Below are 18883 nucleotides of genomic sequence, written 5' to 3' on the forward strand. Positions count from 1 at the left end.
AACATTAAATTTCTTTCAGCAAGTTACAAAGATGATCGATGAGTGTAGGACAGGATATTACGTCTAAAATTGACTTTAGTAAGGTCTTTGACAAAGTCCCATAGATCGTCTTAAAGAAAAGGTAAAGTCACATAGGATCCGCAGTTAGCTGGTAAGATAGATACAGAACTGGTTTAATCATCGAAGGGTATTCTTTTGCAGGGGTGGAAAGATATTTTTCTTACTGGGGATCTCAAACTAGTGGTGTTTAACAGGGATCAGTGCCAAGGTCTTCTATTGTCTTTGTAATATACATTAATCATTTGGAGGAGAAGGTAGGTGGCTTGATTAGTAAATTTGCAGATGGCACAAAGATTGGGGAAGCTGCAGATAGTGAGGATTGGCCGAGGATACAGCAGGATATAGATAGGTGGAGACATGGTCGGAGAAATGGCAAACGGAGTTAAACCTGGACAAATGCAAAATAATGCATTTTGGAAAAACTAAAGAAGGAGGGATGTATACAGTAAATGGCAGCAAGCTTAGCAGCATTGACGTACAGAGGGATCTGGCTGTACAGGTGCACAATTCCCCGAAAGTGGTAACGCAAGTGGATATGTGGTCCAGAATGCATATGGCATGCTTGCCTTCATAAGTCATGTTGCAACTGTCCAGAAGTTAAGTTAGTCCCTCTCTCAATTTCAATTGATTGTAAAATGGATCCAGATCTCACTCAGACTGCTACCAGTTGGTTATATCGTAAAAGTACAATACATACTACACAACAATCCTTGACTGAGGCACTTGTTCAAAGGACCTGGTGATACAATAAATGAATATTATGTTGCATGCATAATCCTGCCTCTCATCACCAGGTATAATCAAGAAATTGACGTCTGATCAATTAGGAGGAATAAATGAAGTGAGTTTTAAGGAATACCTGAAAGGAAAGGGAAAGTGGAGAGGTTTGGTGAGGAAATTCCAGAATGTGCGGCTGTTGCTAGCCATCTTCAGAATTTAGGCATCATTAATCCAAAATTTCACTTAATCATCTTTGGTATCCCTACATGGTTTAACTTAACACTGGCATATGCTTATTTATTGTCTCACATTAGCTGGTTCACCCAACTTGTTTGAATTAGTCTGAATTGCTAAATCCTCCCACCTCCTCATCTCTTTTATGAAAAGAAACTCCATTCACTACAGGGCAATGCAAGTGACAATTGTTCAGACTCTTTAAGTACCTGAAACCGCAAAGCAACCTTGTGTAAATAAAATATGTTAAAATGATAGAGGAGTTCAGATAGCTGGAACTGGCAATCAAGCAAGATCTTTGGTGTATCAAGAGAATTTAAGAGACATGTGGCATAACACCAAAATTGGTGGTACAGTGGACAATGAAGGTTACCGTAATGGGCTGAGGAGCAGCAGATGGAGTTCAATTTGGATAAATGTGAGGTACTGCATTTTGGTAAAACAAACCAGGGCACGACTTGTACAGCTAATGGTAGTGTTATCAAACAGAGAGATCTAGGGGTTTAGTTATAAGTTCTTTGAAAGTTGCATCACAGGTAAGCAGGGTGGGTCAGCATGATTAACTTCTTTGCTCAGACCATTGAGTATTGGATAAAAACTGAAAGAACTGTGGATGCTGTAAATCATGAACAAAAACAGAAGTTGCTGGTAAAGCTCAGCAGGTCTGGCAGCATCTGTGAAGAAAAATAAGGGTTAATGTTTCGGGTCCATTGTCCACGGACCCAAAATGTTAACTCTGATTTTTCTTCATAGACGCTGTCAGACCTGATGAGCTTTCCTAGCAACTTCTGTTTTTGTGCACTGGGTATCAGAGTTCTGACGTTATGTGTTGAGGTTGCACAGGACACTGAACAGGCCACTTTTAAACTACTATGTACAGTTCTGTATCATTCTATAACTCTAGGAATGTGCCAGCATTTTGGAGAGAATTGTTGGATATTTTGTTTTTCAAGTATGAAGTTGCTTCTCTCGCCATGTACAATTGATTCTAACCATGCACAAGCTGACAATTGCTAGCAGGTTTGATTTTCTCCTGCAGAATTTTTTATCACACCAAGGTATACAGTTATTCAAATATACTACTCTTTCAATTAATACACCCACATTTTGGAGAGGATTGCTGGGAATTTTGTTTCTCTGTTGCAAAATTGCTTATCTCACTGGGTTATGCACTGTGCTGACATGAAATACTGATTTTAACGATTGACCAGCATCCGGACAGGATTGCTGGATGTTTTGATTGCTTGCTGCAAAGGTGACATATATTACTGGTTTTGGAGAAGATTTTCTGGAGCAAAGTTACTTATGTCATCAAGTTTCCCACTTTAGTGATATGTACTATTTATTCTAACAATGTGCCAGAATTTTGAACAGATTGCTGAAAGTTTTGATTTTCTGCTGCAAACCTGCTTAACTCACCAAATTATACATTTCATTTAAGGGAATAAGAATGTGTTGAGATCACTGAGAGGAACTGAATAACTGGAATAAGCCAAATTAGTACTGACCTGGTAATATGCCCTTGCTTTGCTGCTGAACAAATCTTTCATAAAACAATTAACATGAATGATAACACAACATTCTTGGAAAGTTAGAACACTACAGAATATAGAACAGCCAAACTTTTACCCTAAACCTAAGAGTTTACCTAACTTCCACCCCTACCTTATACTAGCATCCATATGCCTGTCTAACAGCTGCTTAAATGCCTCTTAGTGAATTTGCATTCTATCCTATCAGGACATTAGTGCATATTCCTTTAATAACACATAGCACCTGTAATCAGAATATTCAAGATGTGATAATGGTATCATGTGATAGGAATTTGTAGGGAAAAAAAACAATTTGTCTTCAATTTATGTTGTCAGTTTCTTCATCCATAGGTAAAGATTAGTCTGAATAAAGGACGGTGATTACACAAAGCTCTTTGAATAAATTCATGATAACTGTGCTACACGTAAAAAGTATCAGAGGGTACCATCACAGCCTATTGCATAAGTTTTTTTTAGATTACCTACAGTGTGGAAACAGGCCCTTCGGCCCAACAAGTCCACACCGCCCTTGAAGCATCACACCTAGGCCCATCCCCCATAACCCACACACCCCTGAACAATACGGGCAATTTAGCATGGCCAATCCACCTAGCCTGCACATCTTTGGACTGTGGAGGAAACCGAAGCACCCTGAGGAAACCCACACAGACACGGGGAGAATGTGCAAACTCCACACAGACAGTCGCTGGAGGCTGGAATTGAACCCGGGTCCCTGGCACTGTGAGGCTGCAGTGCTAACCACTGAGCCACTGTGCCACCCTTAAGATGTTAATGTTCAAGATGTTAATGAAGTAGCAGCTATAAATTTAAGGCTAACATTAAAACCTGGAGTTGGTCATAATGAAACTCCAATTTCAGTCATTCACCGTGTCATTCACAAGGTTTACTGTTTCTCTTTTTTCTGGGGTGGAACTTGGACACAAACATGTTTGGCTAGCATATTATATACATGGCAAACAGATTCAACATGTCGACAGTCATACATGGTAAGGACGAAACAGAGACTGTAGATCAAAGTATTGAAACATGCATTGAGATGAGTGCTAACTAAATTCTGGACTGACTATAGTCAGGGAAAAGGGGAGAACTTGCTGGTGTTAAGTTTAGAAATCTGTGCAAAAATATGAGCAATGCCATTATGAACACAACTGAAAGTCCCTTGTAGCAATAATCGCCCCCCCCCCCCCCCCCCCCAATTGGGTATTGAGTGTCTACCTGGAACAAATGGAGTGCAGCTTACCACCTTCTTTGAAAGGGCAACTAGGGACAGGCAAAAAATGTTGGTCTAGCCATGAATGATTGTTAACTTTTTAAATTCAATGTTGATTCACTGAGATGAATTCACCCTGGTGGTTTGACTACAGAAAAACACCACCTACCAGATTGTTACACTTTTTCTGAACTTACCTTTTATTGTATAAACAATCTGAAAGAATAAACTTTATCTTTGCCTTACGTAAAGTATTCACACAGATCTCTGCCCTTCTGCCTACATGTAGAGCATTCAAATTTTTAGATGAAATAGTGATGTCAAGTTGTGTAGTCAATGGCCGCTATGTTTGGTTACAATAGGATGACTACATTTAGAAACAAATTCGCTGGGGCATGAAGCATTTTTATGGAGCCCAGAGAGAGCAAGGTGCTAATTAAATAAATGCTCCTCTTAACCCATATACATATTAATGAAAATACCAGCGTCTAACATGAAGTTAAATATATTTCTATTGTCTGAAACTAAAGAACATGTTGCAATTCTCAAAGTATAATTACACTGCCAAATGCTCAAATAACCACTAAGGTCAGAGACCAATTGTACAGAATTATATACACCACAGCGTGCTGTATCAAATTTGACCAACTTCAGACGAAGAAGATTTTAAATATTGAAGTAGATCAACCAAGTATCAATAACAACTTTGGCAGGGTTAACATAAACAGGTACTTCTCTGAACAAAGTAATATTCATGTCACCCAGAGATCAATTTTCTGGTGCTTACACAGGTAACACAATCATAGTGTGCAGTAATGTATCTGTGAATGTAACTAAAACATACAACAGAGCCACTTAATAGTGGTTAGCCCAGCTCATATACATTGAAATAATGGATCCACCCATCCATAGGAGGGAAGCTGAAGTTAGGAAAAAAAATTATAATGTTCGCACTGCTACAGGGTACAGCAGTGACAAGTGTTCTGCTCCTTTAATTGGTAGTCTCCTGGTAGAATAGTGGTGTATGATCTCAGGAACACTGTCAAATGGAAGGCTGTTTTCTCCCAAGATGTATTTATCTTTAGTTCTGGTCAGCTTCATATGCATAAAACCTTGGTTACTCCTACAAGCAAGCAGAATTACAAAGTATGATCAAACATGAAAATGCAAATTAATCCACAAAGGTTTGTTCTTCAGTGAACTGACTCCATTCCCTGTCATGGCAAAGTCACTAGAGTTAGAATATTTACAACAGTTTGATTTTTTTAAAGCAGGAATTAGTTCCTTAGGATAATTGCTTTCCTCAAGTTTCCTCACAAAGAATAAAGACCAATACAGCACGAGAACAGGCGCTTCAGCCCTGCAAGCATGCGCTGACAGATTTTGCCCTTCCATATTAAAACTGTCTTCACTTATAGGATTTGCATCTCTCTACTTGCTTCCTATTTAAGTATCCGTCCAGGTGCTTCTTGAATGCTGCTGTTGTGTCTGTACCTCACACATCTCTTTTAAACTTGCTGTCTTGAACGTTGAACTTGTGTCTCCTAGTAATTGACAGTTTCACACTTGCCACTCTATCCAGGCCATTCACACCGTATAAACTTCCATTAGGTCGCCCCTCAACCTCCCGCATTCCAGTGAAAACAAACCCAGTTGATCCAATCCTTCTTTGTAGCTAAAATCCCCCTTACTAGGCAACATCCTGGTAAACCTTTTCTGCACTCACTCCAAATCCTCTGGCAGTGTGGTGACTAGAAATGTGTGCAATATTCCAAGTGTAGCCTAACATTTGTCTGGATTAAACGTGATCTGATCTATATCCTACTGTATCCGCTGACAAGCCTCCTCACTATTTGCAACCCCACTAATTTTTGTATTGTCCTTCCTGTTCAAGGAAAAATCTACATCTTATGCATAAACAAACTTTGCTAGAAAAGCTCAGCAGGTCTGGCAGCATCTGTGGATAGAAATCAGAGTTAACATTTCAGATCAAGTGACCTTTCCTCAGAACTGATGGTAGATAGTAAAATGTCAGTTTATATGAAGATAGAGTGGCTGGAGGGATTAAGGAGTAAATGATAACTGGGGATAGAGGTCAAAGAGACAGAGGGACAGCTGGACATATAGAAGTCAATAATGATCTGGTTAGGAGGGTGACTGGCTATTAATGGGGACTGTCAGTGGCTAACATAGGTTGTGAGTAATAGCAGACTATGTGATAACAAGGTCTGGTGTGTCGGGGTTTGGGTAAGGAATAGGAGAGCTCAAATCCTAAAGTTGTTGAAAATGATATTGAGTCCATAAGGCTGTTGAGTTCCCAAGCGGAAAATGAGATGCTGTTCTTCTCGCTTGAGCTTTGCTTTGCTGGAGCACTGCAGCAAGCTTGAGGCAGAGATTTTGGCCAAGGAATAGGGTAGTGTGTTGACGTGGCAGGCAACTGGAAGCTCAGCGTCATTTTTGCGGACAGAATGTAGATGTTCTACGAAGCAGTCACCCAGCTTTGCTTCCACAATATAAGGGAAACCACATTGCAAGCAGTGCATGCAGTAGACTAGATTGTGTGAAGTGCAGATAAAGTGCTGCTTCACCTGGAAGGTGTATTTGGGGCATTGAGTATTGTGCAGCGAGGAAGTAAACAGCAGGTGTTGGCACCTACCCCTGCAACCACAGGAGGCGTGGGCTTTGAGAGAGAAGGGTGTGCTGGAGGGAACAGTCCCTACAGAAGGCTGACAAGGTGGGGGGCAAGGGGAAATATGTATTTGGTGGCAGAAATTGGGGCTGATGATCCTTTGGTTGTGAATGCCGATAGAATAGTAGGTAAAGACAAAGTGGATCCTATCGTTGCGGGAGGGAAGAGAGGAGCTGAGGAGCGCAGTGCAGGAGATGGGTTGGACCCAGTTTACGGCCTTGTCAACAAGGGTGCTGCAGAATCCTCTGTTGAGGAAAAAGGTGGAAAATTTGGAGGATCCCTTATCAAAGTTGGCATCATTGGAATGGACACAACATAGTTGGAGGAACTGAGAGAATGGAATAGAGTCTTCACAGAAAGCAGGGTGTAGTCAAGTTAATTGTATGAGTCAGTGGACTTGTAGTGGATATTGGTGGCTAGCCTATTTCCAGAAATGGAAAGAGAAAGTTGAGGAAGGAGAGGGAGGAGTCAGATGAACCAGATGAAAGTGAGGGCAGGAACTGAAACTGATAAACTTTTCAAATTCCAGACGAGAGTAGGAAGCAACACCAATGACGTCATTGATATATTGGAGAAAGAGTTGCGAGTGGAGCTAGAATAGGACTGGAACAAGCAATGTTCCACACACTCCACAAAGAGACAAGCGTAACTGGGGCCTACGTGGGTACAAGTGGCCAGCCCTCCAAACTGAAGACAATGGGAGGAGTTAAAAGATAAGTCATTCAGGGTGAGGAAGAGAGGAGGTTGGTGGTGGATGGGAATGGGTCAGGCCTTTGTGCCAGGAAGCGGACAGCCCTGAGACCATACTGGTGGGGGATGAATGTAAAATGGGATTGTGTCCATGGGAAAGAGGCGGCTGCTGGAGTGTTCTGAAGATGAGTCACTGGACTCAAAATGTTAACTCTGATTTCCTTCCACAGATGCTGCCAGACTGACCAAACTTTTCCAGCAATTTCTGTTATTCAAACCTCGGTCCCATTATGAATTGAAATTTGCTGATTTGCATCACAAATGTCCAATCAGTAAATTTAATGTTCAGAATAAGCTGCTACTGTAATGTTAAAAAAAAAACACAGAGCTTTTCAACTCTGGATTGGGAATTTGTCCATTGGGACTATGCCAGATCATGATTCCCCTTCTCAGTCTTAGAATTTTCAAATACAGAGGAGCTGTTTGGTTTGGGAGTAGTTTCAGTGCCAAATCTGGTGATGGATACAATTTGCAATGCAGAGGCAACATCAAGATTTAAAAATGCCTCCTTTGAGGTGCTGTGACTGAGCAGTGAGAGATTTTGTGCCCAGCCTAGGTGAAAATCCTTCCCGGAGAACTGCAAGACTGGAAAGGTAGAGGCAGTCTACAGTAACAGTGTGACCAGGAGGGTGTGAGTAAGTTGCTTCACTGACCTCAAGGTGTTTGGGAGGGTCAGTGGCAAGTGGCACTGTGGGACAGGTCATCAACTCTGTACACATAGCACGCTTACAGGCTCAGCAGCCTGAGTGCCCTCAGTGTCTATTCCCACTTTTTGAGATGTCAGCCACTCTCTCATGTATAGGGATTTCTTAAAAATAATTTGATTCATCAAAGCAGACTGGACTGTATAAATTAAGAATGGAACAAAACAATAGTGCTTCAACGGAGGTTAGACAGCACTGATGATGTCACCTAGAAGGCAGATGAAAACCAGTCACTCGGTGAACCAACCAACAACTCCAGTCACAATCCAAGCTACAGATCTTTGCTAAAGCATTAAACTGGCACCTGCGATGCTGTGTCCCTCTGGAAAAGGCCGAGATGGATCATCACATGGTATGCCAGGCTCTGTTCAGTTGAAAATGCTTCAGCCGTACCTTTTTCACTCAAATGAAGACAAAACACTGCACTTACTTGAATTCCAAAATAGAAGCAGAAAATGCTGTGGAAACACAGTGGCGAGGAAAACAGAGTTAATGTTTAAAGTCCAACATGACTCTTCAAAGAATGAATGAAGTAAATAATGTCTGAATGACTCTCTGAAGATTTATATTGGACTCGAAACATTACTCTGTTTGTCTCCTCATTGATGCTGTCAGACCTGATTTAATTCAGAACTTTCTTATCCAGAACTTGCTTATTTTATTGTCCTTTGCACTTGCATGCTGGGCTTCCCCAGAAATGATTAGGATAATTGTGGACCTTCTTTGTTGTTGAGCATTGTTTATCAGTTATTCAATTGATCAGTTGTTTATCATTCATCACTGAATCTAGGAGGATTGCAGAGCTTAGGTGTGATTGGTTATAGGATCACTCTGTCTATCGCTTTCTGATTCTATTATTCATCACACAAGTAATCTTGTATTGTCATTTCATCAGGACAATATCTCAGATATCTGATGCTGCTCCTGGCAGGCCCCTCCTGTACACTTCGTTGAGCAAGGATTGATCTCCTGGCTTGATGGCAATGGTAGAGTGGGGAATCCATGAGTTTGCAGATTGTGATATCCCACAGCAGCTTATGAATGGTCAATTTTGATTTGCCAGGTCTGTTCAAATTCTATCGCATTCAGCTCAGAGCTGGTGCCACACAACATGATGCAGGGCATCCTCAAGGTGAAGATGGGATTACTTTCTATGTTGCTAAATACAGTAATACTGTCACTGAATGTGTGGCTGTAGAGATGGTGCCAGAGGCGGGGATTTTGATCCTTGGGTTCATTAGAACTGGTTCTGGTTGATGAGTACCTGAACAATACGGATGCGTTGCAGGTCAATAACATGTGATGGGCTGAATGACCTACATTTGCTCCTGTGTCATATAACCTTATGACAGGCAGTGATATTGCCACAGAGAACTTTACTCATGTTATTGAGGAATGTTTAAGCTCAGATTAATAAAAACCTGACAGTAGATTCACGAGAGAGATCCAAAGTTGCAAATGGCAGGCAGAAAATTAGTAATTGAGTATGTAGCACAGAAGGAACACAATTAATCAAATTCATGTCAGGGATACAAAGATGCATGTTCAGTGAGAGTAATTGTACTAATCAGACATTAATATCTTGGCTCCTTAGATTATGAAACAATCATTGTAATCATTTGCATCCATTCTAACTTTATCTAAATTACAGTCAATTGTTTAAGAAGATTCCACTTACTTTAGTGAAAGTGAGTAATTGTTCTTTTTCCTCTGACTGTTTCGTATGAGATAACTGCATTCTTTACACAGCCGGAGAAGATTTTCTGCATCTGTTCTGCTAATGGCCCCATGATACCATCTATGAGAGAAAATATGCAAGGAAATCCAAATGAGGGACTGTATAGTGTTTCACAAAAAACACTATCAGGGGATGAGAGTCATTACATTCTGTAGGATCTGTGCTGCATCTCTTCACAAAGTATCCAAATCAGAGACCACTTTAGACAGAGGACTTTTTTTTCAAAAACACTTGGTACTGAACTCCTCCACGGGCAGAATTGAAGTTATAGGTGAAGTGTGGGAGGTGTGGGGACTTCATTCAAAATCCAGCAGATAGCCTTCCCACTACGTACCAGCCACATGCCTTATCTGAAATTTTGTAGGAGATGGGTAAATATCAGACAGCTATCTTATCCAAAGGTCTTCCATCACCAGTTAATGCCACATAAGGACCTCATGTCACCTTCACGACCCTTGCCCACAACTGCTGGTAAGAGGTGTTCACTAGGTGCAAGTCTAGGCCAGGCTGTGGGTCCCCTAGGCCCATCACACCCTCTCTAAACCCCTCACCAAAGGTTACACCCTCCTTTATCCATTCTTTTACCTCGCACCAAGATCTCCAACTCTGGACTTAGCCCAACTCCTTAGTTTAATGAAATTACCTGCAATCCCAACTTCAGTCAGTCTCTGGCTGGCACTACTGGAACTGTACAGCAGCAAAGCTCATAGAAAGGAGAGACTATCATTTCTTGAGAAAGTGCCAGAAGTTATATATAAGTCTTAATTAACAGCAATGAACAAAGTTCTCACCCATTCAATCACTGAAGGGCAGTCATTCGGATTTTGGCAGACCGACTGCCCTCTGTTTCCCATCTCAAAGTTTTAGCCAGAGAAGAGATATTGCAGCATGTCACAAAAAAAAGTCCTACTGAATGTGTGACTTTGATTTACATTGAGCAGGCTGCAGGATGGAAGACAGTCGTGTACCCAAGGATCTTCTGTATGGTGAAGTAGCCGTAGTCAGATGGCCTGTGGAGCACTCGAAGCTCTAGTTCTAGGATTCTTATAAGCAATGTATGAATACCCTTGACAAAGATTCTCATACTTGGGAGGCACTGGCTAATGACAATGGGCTGGTGTATATCACCGTGAAGGCAAATGGCTTCCATGTCTTGGCAAAACACTGAAAGCAATGATCCGTTGCACCATTTGGTAGCAAACACATGCCAAATGAGGTCTGCCCATCCAAATGAATTGTTTGCTGCGTGACTGTAATTTTTCATGGTGGAAAAATGCCGATTGCAATGATTAAACACAATTTTCTTGTTCAGTCATGCTTATAATATGCTTTATTTGTAAAAATTATACAAAGGTGCAATCTTGCCAATTGGTTGTTCAATTAGGAATCAATTTCCGAAGCTCAACCTGGTGTAAAGGGAGAGGATTTGTGTTTCACTGCTCTGAAACATTTGGCAAATAGTGTTGTGGAGGTAGTAGCAAAGTCATAGAAGAATCCGTGGAGGAGGCTATCATGTCTGTACCAGCTCTTGAAAGAGTTACCGAGCTAGCCCCATTCTCCAGCTCGATCTCTGTAGCTCCCTAAATTCATCACGTTCAAAAATCATAGTTTAAAATCAGGACCTAAGAAGGTAGAGAACATTAGAATCTTGGCTTGTGACATGAAGTTTAATACAGGAAGAATATTTCTGCTGACGCTCAAATAGAACTAGCCAGATCTCAATAAATAAAAACTAAGAAGACCAAACAAAACGAAGAGGATGAAATTTTAAAGAGGAACAAATTTGAACCCAAAAGAGTATTAAGAATGTTTGAGTCAGAAAGAGAAATGAGGAAAGTAGAAGGGGAGAAGGTGAAATGATTGGAAGGTGATAAGGACTGAGAATTGGAAAAAGAAAGCTTTGAAGTATGCAAACATGATTTGGAAGTGAAAGGTGAGGAATGCTTGGAAAAAAATTCCATTTTCAAATCAGAAAAACATCTGCCAGCTACATTTAGTGAAAAGGGAACAAAAATGTCATTTCTGAAAACTAACAAGTCTGAGTCGTCACAAATAATATGTTCCTACGTAGTGTTTTAATTGGGAAAACCCTGCAGGTATGCAGAAAGGCACACAGATGGCTTTGACCAGCATGATTTTGTTAAGGGGAGATCATGTTTTTACAATTTGATTGAATATTTTGAAGAGCTGAGCAGGTGCATAACTGAGGACAATACTTCTGATTCTACTTGGAAATCAGCAAGGCCCTTGATAATGACATGCAAGGGAAACCGGTAGCAAAAGTAAGAGCAAGTAAGTTTGACAAATGGGATCCGCAATTGATTGACTGGCAGTAAACAGAGGGTGATAGTTTTGAGGTATGCTGACTGGACATCTGAGTATAACAGGGCCCCACTGGGGACAGTTTTTGGGATCCTTGCTGTTTGTCGCATATATGAATAATTTAGACTTGAATGCAGGAGGATTTATCAGTGGCTGATAAAAAAAAGGTGGAATGCAAAATAGTGAGGAGATTAGCCCTAGAGGATACAGATAGGCTGAACAATGGCAAATGGAATTCAATCCAGTCAAATGTGAGGTAGTGGGCATAGATTTAAAGTAATCGGCAAGGAAGTTTAGATGAGATGTGATGAGAAACAATTTCACCCAGAGGGTGGTGGGAATCTAGAACTGCTTATAAGGGTGGTAGATACAGAAACCTTCATACCATTTAAGAAGTATTTGGATGTGCACTTACGATTCCAAGGCATAGAAGGATATGGGGCCAGTGCTGGAAAACAGGATTAGAATAGGTAACTGTTGGGCTGCAGGGTTCCCAAGCCCCGCCCCTGCCACAACCGCCCAAAGAGGATCCCCCTCGTTCTCACACACCACCCCACCAATCTCCAGATACAATGTATCATCCTCCGACACTTCTGCCATCTACAATCCGACCCCACCACCCAAGACATTTTTTCCATCCCCACCCCTGTCTGCTTTCCGGAGAGACCACTCTCTCCGTGACTCCCTTGTTCGCTCCACACTGCCCTCCAACCCCACCAAACCCGGCACCTTCCCCTGCAACCGCAGGAAATGCTACACTTGCCCCCACACCTCCTCCCTCACCCCTATCCCAGGCCCCAAGATGACATTCCACATTAAGCAGAGGTTCACCTGCACATCTGCCAATGTGGTATACTGCATCCACTGTACCCGGTGTGGCTTCCTCTACATTGGGGAAACCAAGCGGAGGCTTGGGGACCGCTTTGCAGAACACCAATGCCCATTGTCATACATGAGGATCAATGGTCGGCACAACATTGTGGGCTGAAGGGCCTGTTCTGTGCTGTACTGTTCTATGTTCTGTGTACCTCCGCTTGGTTCGCAACAAACAACTGCCCCTCCCAGTCGCAAACCATTTCCACTCCCCCTCCCATTCTTTAGATGACATGTCCATCATGGGCCTCCTGCAGTGCCACAATGATGCCACCCGAAGGTTGCAGGAACAGCAACTCATATTCCGCTTGGGAACCCTGCAGCCTAATGGTATCAATGTGGACTTCACCAGCTTCAAAATCTCCCATCCCCCACCGCATTCCTAAACCAGCCCAGTTCGTCCCCTCCCCCCACTGCACCACACAACCAGCCCAGCTCTTCCCCTCCACCCACTGCATCCCAAAACCAGTCCAACCTGTCTCTGCCTCCCTAACCTGTTCTTCCTCTCACCCATCCCTTCCTCCCACCCCAAGCCGCACCCCCATCTCCCACCTACTAACCTCATCCCACCTCCTTGACCTGTCCGTCTTCCCTGGACTGACCTATCCCCACCTATACTCTCTCCACCTATCTTCTCTTCTCTCCATCTTCGGTCCGCCTCCCCCTCTCTCCCTATTTATTCCAGAACCCTCACCCCATCCCCCTCTCTGATGAAGGGTCTAGGCCCGAAACGTCAGCTTTTGTGCTCCTGAGATGCTGCTTGGCCTGCTTCATTATCTTGGATTCTCCAGCATCTGCAGTTCCCATTATCTCTTAGAATAGGTAACTGGTTGTTTTTGACCGACAAGGATATGATGGACCCGAGCTTTTTCTAAGCTGCAGATCTCTCTAACTGTAACTGAATAAAGACTTGTTCTCAATGCCAAAGAGAGGTGACAAACAGAAATTCAAAAAGGAAGGGATTTGGGAATTTTTGGAATGAAGAGAATGGTGTTTGATAGCTGGCAAAGGTTGCAGTAGTTTGGGAAAGACTTGAGAGCTTCATGGTAATGAATAATTGATTGATTTATTGTTATGTGTATCAGAGTACAGTGAAAATCTCTTTATGAGCAGTGCAGGCAGATCATAGTAAACAAGGGTGTAAAGCTCAAAGGTTGTTTAAAAAAAAATTTGAACAGAGGCATACAAATTACATTGCACAGGGCGACACTAGGCAAGATCAATGGTCTGCATTATTTGAGGCTAGAGAGTCTATTAATCAGTCTAAAAATGGCCAGGAAGAAGCTGTTCCTGAACCTGCTGGTACACATTTTGAAGCTTCTGTATCTTCTGCCTGATGGAAGAGGTTGTGGGAGATTTCTAACTGGGGTTCGGTGGGTCTTTCATGATGTTGGTAGCCTTTCTTTGGCAGCGAGCTATGTAAATGGAGCCTATGGATGGAAGGTTAGCTTTTATGATGGTCTGGGCTGTGCACACAACCTTCTGCAGTTTTGTATGGTCCTGGGCAGAGCAGTTTCCATACCAAGCCATTAAGCACCTGGACATTGTGCTTTCAATGGTGCATATGTAGAAGTTGGTGACGGTCCCTACAGACATGCTAAATTTCCTGAGCCATGTAAGGAAGAAGAGGCATTGTTGTGCTTTCTTGACCGTTGCATCTGTGTTAGAAGTCCAAGACAGTTTGTCAGTTATCGTCACTCCAAGGAACTTGATGCTCTCTACTTTCTCAATTTCAGTTCTGTTGATGTTGTTGGTGGCGTGTTTTCCTCCTTTCTTTCTGAAGTCAATGATCACTTCTTTAGTTTTATCGATGTAGAGAGAGAGAGGTTGTTCTCATTGCACCGCATCACCAAGCCCTCTATCTCCCTTCTGTACTTTGATTTGTTGTTAGTTATCCTTCCGACTATGGTGGCATGGTCGGCAAACTTGTAGATGCGTTCGTTCGAAATTTGGCATCACAGTTGTGGATGTACAGGGAGTACAGTAGGGGGCTGAGGACCCATCCTTGGTGGGCTCCAGTGCTGTGTTCTAATGTGGAGGTGTAGTTACCTATCTTCACTCATTGCGGTCTGTGGGTCAGAAAAATGAGGCTCTAGTTGCAGAAGGCAGAACCAAGACCAAGGTCCTGGTGTTTTGAGATCAGTTTGTAGGAAATAATTGTGTTGAAGCAGGAGCTGTAGTCAATGAGCAAATGTCTGAAAAAAACTAGTATCCTTGTCATCCAGATGTTCCAGGGATGTATGCAGGGCTAGGCATACGACATCCACTGTGAATCTGTTATGTCAGTAGGCAAACTGTATAGGATCGAGGCCAGCTGGGAGACAGGAGTCGATGTGGGCTATGACCAGCCTCTCGAAGCACTCCATGATTATTGAGGTCAGAGTCACTGGGTGGTAGTCATTAAGGAACATTGCATGTGCTCTCTTAGGTACCAGGATGATAGTGGTCTCCTTGAAGCAGGTGGGGCCTTCAGACTGTTGTCAGGAGAGGCTGAATTTGTCAGTGAACACCTCCGCCAGATGGACCATAAAGGATCTGAGTGCTTGACAGGGACACCATCCGGACCAGTCGCTTTCCTTGGGCTAACTCCCAGGAAGATCGATCTGACGTGTGCAGAGGTGACAATGGGCATAGGTGAATCCAGGGCTGTTGGGGCAAGTGTCACCTCACTACTGGCATTCTGCTTGAATGGAGCAGGGAAAGCACCAAGGAGATATGTGTCTTTGTCAGCTATCCTGCTGTGCTTCATTTTGTATCCCATAATGTTGTTTAGGCCTTGTCATAGGAGGTGAGAGTCTGTTTGGTAGGTTTGAGCCACTAACTTGTTCTTGGCATCCCTGATGGCTTTGCGGAGGTCGTATCTGGATTTTCTATATAGGTGAGGGTCATCCGACTTGAATGCTACACATTTTATCTTCAGCAGGAAGTGGATTTCCTGGTTCATCCAAGGTTTACAGTTGGGGAACACTGATTCCCACAAAATCCCTTCAGCTCTGGTCCAAAACTGTGACTTAGCTATTCTGTTTGCATGTGCTTTAATCAACTTTCATCAACACAAAAGATTGTAGGTGTGTGGAACTCTCTTCCACAATTAGCGGTGGACACTGGATCAGCTGTTAAATTTAAGTCTGAGATTAATCAGTTTTTGTTAAGCAAATTTATGAAGGGATATTAGAGTCAGTTTGAGCAGCGACAGAGAGAAAGAGTGTGAGCCTGGGAGAGAATGGCCAGCAGTAGCAGCAGGATAAATATCCGACGAGCAGGGCAAAGGTCAGTCCAAGCAGTGACAGCAGCAACAAGAGTGAAGGAGAACAAACATTGGGTGTGAACAGTGGTAGCACAATAAATATGTGAGGAGCTGAAGCTAGGGGTGGAGCTTTGGAGGTGATGTCATGACTCAAAAAGTGACAGAGACTTGGCTGCTCAGGGACCAGGTTTGGAGACTGTGAGTACTGTCTAGAGAGAGATGAAGTATTTACTTTTTGTAGGTGTAGTCTGTTAGAAATAGACAGTGGGAGTGAGAGACCTGAATGTGGTGATGATTGGGTAAGATTGTGTAATCAGGTTCTGGACTGTTGTCTATAGTTAATAAGGTTGATTTCGTCGGTAAGGTTCAAAATAACAAGAAAACTTGGCCTAATGGAATAGTTCTTCTGCAATATGTGGACATCAATAACACTTCCAATGTCCACGTTGACTATGTACTGTGGGAAAGCAGGAAAGGGTTACAGGAGGACCTAATAAAATCAGAGTTAAAGACTTTAATGGCTACTTTTGGGGCAGCAAGTTTTGTCTCATAGAAGGGGAACTGAGCTACAGCTCCTTGAAAACCGTGTTAGGGAAATGGAGCTGGAGCTGGATGAACTACGGATCATTCGGGAGGCAGAGGGGGTAATTGAGAGGAGTTATCGGGAGTTGGTCACTCCTAAGGCTCAGGACGAGGATAGATGGGTTACAGTTAGGAGGAGGAAAGGGGACAGACAGACAGTGCAGAGATCCCCTGTGGGCATTCCCCTCAGCAATAAGTATACCGTTTTGGATACTGCTGGGGGGGATGACCTACCAGAGGAAAGCCATAGTAGTCAGTTCTCTGGCACTGAGCCTGACACTGTGGCAAAGAAGGGAAGGGGGCAGAATAGAAAAGTACTCGTGGTAGGGGACTCGATAGTTAGGGGAATCGACAGGAGATTTTGTGGGCAAGATCGGGATTCCCGGAAGGTATGTTGCCTCCCTGGTGCCAGGGTCCGGGACGTCTCCGATCGGGTGTATAAAGTTCTAAAAGGGGAGGGCGAACAGCCAGAAATCGTGTTACATATTGGCACAAATGATATAGCCAGAAATAGGTTTGAGGATATAAAAAGTGATTTCAGGGAGTTAGGATGGAAGCTGCAGAGCAGGACGAACAGAGTAGTGTTCTCTGGTTTACTACCGGTGCCACGAGATAGCGAGGTGAGGAACAGGGAGCGGGCGCAGCTGAACACGTGGCTACGCAGCTGGTGTAGGAGGGAGGGCTTCAGATATGTTGATAATTGGGATGTCTTCTGGGGAAGGTGGGACCTGTACAAGAAGGACGGGTTGCATCTGAACTGGAAGGGGACCAATGTCCTGGGTGGAAGGTTTGCTCGAGTAGTTCGAGAGGGTTTAAACTAGTATGGCAGGGGGGTGGGAACCTGAGCTGTATACCAGAGGTGAGCGTTGATGCAGGTGAGGCAGTAGCAAGAGGTAGACCAGCTAGCGGGAAGGATTTTCCTGGGAAGGAACCAAGGGATCAGTTAAAGTGTGTTTGCTTCAATGCAAGGAGTATCAGGAATAAAAGTGATGAACTTAGAGCATGGATCAGTACCTGGTGCTATGATGTTGTGGCCATAACAGAGACATGGGTTTCTCATGGGCAGGAATGGTTGCTGGATGTTCCAGGGTTTAGAACATTTAAAAAGAATAGGGAGGGGGGAAAAAGAGGAGGGGGTGTAGCACTACTAATCAGAGAGGGTATCACAGCTACAGAAGCTTCCTTTGTCGAGGAAGATCTGCCTACTGAGTCAGTATGGGTGGAAATTAGGAACAGCAAGGGAGTAGTCACCTCGTTAGGGGTTTACTACAGGCCCCCCAATAGCAGCAGGGAGATTGAAGAAAGCATAGGTCGACAGATTTTGGAAAAGTGTGCACGCAGTAGGGTTGTTGTAATGGGTGACTTTAACTTTCCTAATATTGATTGGAACCTCCTTCGAGCAGAAGATTTGAATGGAGCTGTTTTTGTAAGGTGTGTTCAGGAGGGTTTCCTAACGCAGTACGTTGACAGGCCGACGAGGGGAGAGGCCATTCTAGACTTGGTGCTCGGAAACGAGCCGGGGCAGGTATCAGATCTTGTGGTGGGAGAGCATTTTGGTGATAGTGACCATAACTGCCTCACATTCTACATAGCTATGGAGAAGGAGAGGATTAGGCAGAATGGGAGGATATTTAATTGGGGAAGAGGAAACTATGATGCAATTAGACATGAGTTAGGAAGCATGGACTGGGAGCAGTTGTTCCATGGTAAGGGAACTATAGACATGTGGAGACGGTTTAAGGAACAGTTGTTGGGAGTGATGAGTAAATATGTCCCTCTGAGACAGGCAAGAAGGGGTAAGATTAAGGAACCTTGGATGACGAGAGCGGTGGAGCTTCTAGTGAAAAGGAAGTAGGTAGCTTACATAAGGTGGAGGAAGCTAGGGTCAAGTTCAGCTAGAGAGGATTACATGCAGGCAAGGAAGGAGCTCAAAAATGGTCTGAGGAGAGCCAGGAGGGGGCACGAGAAAGGCTTGGCAGAAGGAATCCGGGAAAACACAAAGGCATTTTACACCTACGTGAGGAATAAGAGAATGGTCAAAGAAAGAGTAGGGCCGATCAGGGATAGCATAGGGAACTTGTGTGTGGAGCCTGAGGAGGTAGGGGAAGCCCTAAATGAGTTTTTTGCTTCTGTCTTTACGAAAGAAACGAACTTTGTAGTGAATGAAACCTTTGAAGAGCAGGTGTGCATGCTGGAATGGA

The 18883-nt window shown here is 43.3% G+C and overlaps 1 protein-coding gene across 2 annotated transcripts in view; it reads right to left on the bottom strand.

Annotated features, from left to right (window-relative positions):
* Positions 1–3764: 3764 nt before the first annotated feature.
* LOC125450714 (SH2 domain-containing adapter protein F-like) overlaps positions 3765–18883 on the bottom strand; it is a 253662-nt gene continuing 238543 nt past the window's right edge. For both annotated transcript variants that reach the window (XM_059644593.1, XM_048526784.2), the window contains 2 exons: positions 9599–9718; positions 3765–4900 (listed from right to left, as the gene is read on the bottom strand). In XM_059644593.1, the coding sequence (XP_059500576.1) occupies positions 4717–4900; positions 9599–9718 (304 nt within the window). In that variant the 3' untranslated portion in view covers positions 3765–4716. The remainder of the gene's footprint in view (positions 4901–9598; positions 9719–18883) is intronic.

Source organism: Stegostoma tigrinum, chromosome 3 (assembly GCF_030684315.1).
Source record: "Stegostoma tigrinum isolate sSteTig4 chromosome 3, sSteTig4.hap1, whole genome shotgun sequence".
Taxonomy (NCBI): Eukaryota; Metazoa; Chordata; class Chondrichthyes; order Orectolobiformes; family Stegostomatidae; genus Stegostoma; species Stegostoma tigrinum.